The following is a 5,518-nucleotide window of genomic DNA, read 5'->3' on the forward strand; positions in this document are numbered from 1 at the left end:
CTGATTGACCGGCTCCTCGCATTGGCCACCGGGCAGGTCAGCCAGCGCTGGGAGGTTGTTGCCTCCTGAGCCCAAATCGCAGCGTTCTCAGGCAGAGCGAGCAGCTTCTGGAGAGGAGCCCGGTGGCTGGAGCTGCGAAGCGGAGGGCGCCGGCGCCGAGCCGCACGCACCCGTCTTAGGGTAAGAGATGCTCCCCGCGAGATCTGGGTTCGGGGCTGGGGTACAGGAAGATCCGGGATACCTCTGGAGCCCGCGGTCCTTGGGAGCCGGGGCTGCAGTTCTGAGGCTGTGCGCCCGGGGCGCGAGGGGAAGGCTTCGCGGCTCTCCAGACCGGGTCCCCGCCGCTGGCTCGGGTGGTACAAAGACTGAGAAACTCACAGGCTCTGCCCAGAGCAAGACTGAGTGGCGGGAAGTGGCCCGCGGGCCTTGGGACGCACCTGTTGCGGAAGGACGACCCCCGCCTCCGCGCCGCCCCCTGCGCCCGCGAGCTGCCAGGGCGCGGGGTGTGGCCCGAGAGAGCGCGGCCCCGCGCCGCCGCCAGGTCGCTCGCTCCCGCTCCTTGCTTGTCTGAAGCCCTCTGAATGGGCCCCTGGCCAGGGCCAAGGTCACGGTGCAACTCGGGCTGAGGCCCCTCCGAGCTGCCGCGGTCCCTTCCCAGCTGCCGCGGCCCCTCTGGACTGCTGCAGCCTCGGCCCAGTGCGGGCTCCCTTACTTTTCCCCTCTGCCGACGCATGGGCGAGGGCAGAGACAGCTTTTCGAAGGAACTCGGGCAGCTCTGTCTTCTGAGCTCTCTGCCTGCTCCTGCTTGGGGCTGAGCGGCATTTGCGGGGGATCCCGAGTCCAAAGCGTCTCCGCTAGGCAAGCGCGTAGGTGGGGCGCCCCTGTCTTTTGAACCGCGGTATCAACCCACTCTATGGAGAGCAAAGTTGTGGCTCCTTTACTCCTTCTCCCTCCTCTCGCTGTTAATCCCTCCAAGAGACAGGGAATGGGGAACAAGCCTCCTAGGAGGAGAGTGTGGGCCCCTGGAAGGCCTCACCAGAAGGGCTTGCCTGACTTGGGCCCTGGACCTTGGACCATCTACACGTGTAGAGGTCTATCAGGAAAGCCGGGAGGAGAGGGTGCGCCGCGTCCAGGAGGACCAGGACCGAGGGCCCTTGGCCTGGACACGACAGATGTGCCATGTCAGTCGGATCTACCTTCGCTTTAACTGAGCTAAAAATCCGTTAAGAGTGGACGGGGTCTGGTCCACGTAAGCAGAGGCCCGGCACCCCTTCCGCGCCTAACGCGGCCCCCCTCCGCGCTGGCCAGCGCGGCCAGCGCCCCCCACTCGGTGGAAAGGCGGTGTGGAGGAAGAGCGACTTCTGGTTCAGACTCCCGGAACCCTGGGCTTTGTCTTTCCAGGCCCTAAAGTGAGTTGTTCAGCTTGCATTTTAAGGACTGCTTCCCCTTTTTCCCCCTGCCACCTTCTCTATTAATTTGAGAAAACTTTACACCTTATTTCGTATTGTCCACTAGGAACACTGAGATTTTTTTTTTTTAACCTTAAAATACCTTTTAGCAGCTTGTTTTTTTTCTACTTCATTTGCAATCCGTCACTCAAAGTAGACTTCGCTACTTCCCGAAATCAAAACTGAGGTACAGTATTCTCAGTCTGGTCATGAGAAAGAAAGAAGTCGATGTCCAAGGGTCAGGAAGGTGGTACAGGACGACAGCGCGGGCCGGGCCTGAGCATCGGCCCGAAAGCTGGAAAACCGCTTGTCTTCCAGTATAGGGCTCCCAGGGCTCCCCCCGCCGCCTCGTAGGATCGGCAGAGAAGCACAGAGGGCGGGGGCCTGGACACGCCCTTCTACCTAGCCTCCCTCCATCACCTGGGACTGTGTCCGAATACATGCAGATGTTCTGGAACATTTTTTCTCATAAGGAGTTCGGGGTTTGTTGCTGTCTGAGCTCAAATGGATGCCTCTGGCGAATTAAGAAACATTTCTTTGGCTTGGATATTAGAACTGCGTTTGGATATCAATCTTTCCACATCCAATCGAATGTCTGGGATTCTTCGTTTTAATAAATTTTCCTTCTCCGGAGGTGGAAGTGGTAGGAGGATAGGAGGCTTGCATCCAGTCTTCAAGGACACCAAGGTCCTGGCCTTGCAGAGGGACTCTTGGCCATTTTCTTTTCCTACAGAGCAGCAAAGTTCCGTGTAGAAAAGCATCCATTCCAACCTTGTGTCTCCCCATCCGACTGGTACTGCCAAGCACAGCTTTCGAGGGGAGACTGTCAAGAAGGCACAGCTTCGCAGAGCAGCAGACTCCGGGCCTGGGCATACAGTCCTCTTCTGTTGAGGGCTCCATTTGTGCCTATGGAAAGTGAAGGCTTCCACTACCTCGAGTCTTAGAAATGCGAAATGACTGCCCTGCAGTCCTAGGCCCTAACTGACTCAGATTCCGGGATAGATTCCGGGATCGCTTCCGTTTCACACTTTCCATCCCCTCAGCCACACCCTAGCATCTGTCTCTGCTCCCTCCGAGCCCAGAGCATGGCTGTGCCCAGGCTCTTCTAGAGCCCACCCAGGGGCTCCCGGGGATTTCTGCCTTTCCCGCCCCTCACACTGCTTAGTTAGTCGCGATTGACAAAAACACAGCAAGGGGGAAGAAAGATCCGCGCCGACCTCCGCATTGGAACCGAAAGTTCCAAACTCCAGGCCTCCTTTATCCCCAGAATCTACGGTGCAATTGATCGCAGTGCCCACGCGCACACGCCTAAGTGTTTTCCAGATCTTTTCGCTGCGGAACACACACACACACACACACACACCACGCACACACATATCGTTTCTTATTCGACCCCAAGCGCCCACTTTCCCGGCCCACCGGAGTGGGGCGGCCTCACCCCGTGGACCTACCCGCTCCAGCCCGGCGGGCTGCAGATGCTCCCCCCTCCCCCCCGCCCGCCCTGCGCGCGGCCACAGTGGCCGGAGGCCGCAGGCGGAGCTAGCGGCAGGAACTGCCCCAGCAGTTTCTGGGAGCGCCAAGGTCTGGAGGTTAAGGGGTAGCCCCAACAGGAAGAATCTCTCCCGGGTTCTTGGGAACCTTTCCAATCTCTCCCTGTCCCCTCAGCTCCTTTTCCTCTCCTCCCCTTCTCAAGTTGCTCTTCTCCGAATGCCAGGGTTGGATTTTTTGGTTTTGCTCTGCCCCCCACCACCCCCAACTCAGATCCAGGTCTAAGACATTAGAGAATTGTGCAAAGCAAATTCTTTCAGTATTCTGTTTATTTAAACGAGAGGACCAAAACAAACAAAAAAAAAAAAGAGAGAGAGAGAGAGAGAGAGACCCATCCCACAACCGTGTCAGAGGCAAACCTTTCACCAGATATGGACAAACCATTGAAACCACACCAGAGCGTCCCAATAAACAAAATGAACACAATGTCAGGGATTAGGAAAAGAAATCTAACACAAACCAGTTCAGACAGTGAACATTGACGCACAGTCCCCCTCTCTTTCCCACCAACACCCCCCACCTTGAGCGTGGAACCTGCCCTCCAACCTCATCTCTATCCTTGAAACAGTTCCATAGGACTTCTTTTGCCCACATTTCCCAAAACTTGGGAGTTGCTATGAAGAAAAGAGAAGGTTTCCATTCCTCTCTCCAAACCCAGAGGAATCTCCGACAACTGCCTTGCCCCCTTTCCTTCCGGTCCGTCGGTTCCTTAGGTGTGATTTGGTTGGGGAAATTGAGGGGGAGGGGGAGTGAAGTTAAAAAAAAAAAATCAGGAAGGAGCGAGCTGGAGCGGTGAGTGTGTCAATCAGAGGGTTTTGTGCCTTGGGGCTCCTAGCGGTTCAGAGCAGAGGTGTCCCAGGGCGGCCCCACAATGAATATGAATAGGAATCCTTGCTAAATGGGACAGCAAAGCGCACCGCCCTGAATGATGGCACGTCATCCTAACCAGCCCAGGATAGATAGGAGGGTTCCTTTTGTCTCTTTTCTCCGGCGCAGCTCTATAAAAGCCCCTCTTTTTCAGTGTGAGGTTAGTCCAAGCGTACACCAACCCGCTGTCCAAGAAACAGCCGAACCAGAGAGAAGGGAGTGGGGAGGGAGAAAGGCGGGGGGAAAAGCAGCGCCTCAGCTTTTCTTCTCACATCTTGCCGCTGAGAAGTGGGTCGCTGGGCGGTGCAGATTTTTCTAAATTCAAGATTTTCTTTAATTTTCGATCTAAATCCTCCCCACGGTAGGGCTGCATCCCCCGTAATAAAATGAATTCTGATTCGAGCTCTGTCTCCAGCAGAGCTTCATCACCGGACATGGATGAGATGTATCTGAGGGAACACCACCACCGCCACCACCACCACCAGGAGAGCCGTCTCAACTCGGTCTCTTCCACGCAGGGTGACATGGTGCAAAAGATGCCTGGGGAAAGCCTCTCGCGGGCCGGCGCCAAGGCCACGGGCGAGAGCAGTAAGTACAAAATCAAGAAGCAGCTGTCGGAGCAGGACCTACAGCAGTTACGGCTGAAGATCAACGGCCGCGAGCGCAAGAGGATGCACGACCTGAACCTAGCCATGGACGGGCTGCGCGAGGTCATGCCCTACGCGCACGGGCCCTCGGTGCGCAAGCTCTCCAAGATCGCCACTCTCCTGCTGGCCAGAAACTACATCCTCATGCTCACCAGCTCCCTGGAGGAGATGAAGAGGTTGGTTGGCGAGATCTACGGGGGCCACCACTCTGCCTTCCACTGCGGGACCGTGGGCCACTCCGCCGGCCACCCAGCACACGCCGCCAACGCCGTGCACGCGGTGCACCCCATCCTGGGCGGCGCGCTCTCGTCCGGCAACGCTTCGTCCCCGCTGTCCGCCGCCTCGCTGCCGGCCATCGGCACTATTCGACCTCCCCACTCGCTGCTCAAGGCGCCCTCCACGCCGCCCGCGCTGCAGCTGGGCAGCGGCTTCCAGCACTGGGCCGGGCTGCCCTGCCCCTGCACCATCTGCCAGATGCCGCCGCCGCCGCACCTTTCGGCTCTCTCCACCGCCAACATGGCTCGGCTGTCGGCCGAGTCCAAGGACTTGCTCAAGTGAGCGGCGGACCGACATGCTGCCGAGGCTGAGGGGAGAGAGGCGGGAGGGACCGCGGTGCTGGGCCGGGAGGGAAGAGGGGGGCTGAGCACTCGGCCGGCGGGAGGGTGAGCATGGTGTTCTGCGGCCTCCCACGCCGTGTGAGAGATCTCAGACCCCACTAGACCCCCAGAGGGAAAGGACCAAAACCAAACTGCAATTTCTAGGTGGTAACGAAGGGGGACTGGAACCAGACGTCGTGTGTTTTGCATGCATGCTTCTTTTCCCCATGCCGCGCCAGTATTTCTCACTTACATATGCTCTTGTCAAAACTGCATTTGTTGTATAAAGACGGGATCGGTGTGGTTAAAAACTTGCGAAGGGACTTTAGAGTTGGTTTTCTCTGGCTCTGCGTTCTCCCCTTGGAAAAGAAAACATCCCTTTTTTGCAAAACAAATGTAAATATTTCCTTGA

At 57.5% G+C, this 5,518-nt stretch overlaps 1 protein-coding gene across 1 annotated transcript; it reads left to right on the forward strand.

Annotated features, from left to right (window-relative positions):
• Positions 1 to 4,249: 4,249 nt before the first annotated feature.
• On the forward strand, positions 4,250 to 5,068 carry OLIG3 (oligodendrocyte transcription factor 3; the record flags this gene model as incomplete). The annotated part of the gene is made up of 1 exon (XM_080806414.1): positions 4,250 to 5,068. The coding sequence occupies one exon, from the start codon at positions 4,250 to 4,252 to the stop codon at positions 5,066 to 5,068; it is 819 nt and encodes a 272-aa protein (XP_080662540.1).
• Positions 5,069 to 5,518: the final 450 nt, after the last annotated feature.

Source organism: Martes martes (genome assembly GCF_963455335.1).
Source record: "Martes martes genome assembly, chromosome: 6".
Classification (NCBI taxonomy): Eukaryota; Metazoa; Chordata; class Mammalia; order Carnivora; family Mustelidae; genus Martes; species Martes martes.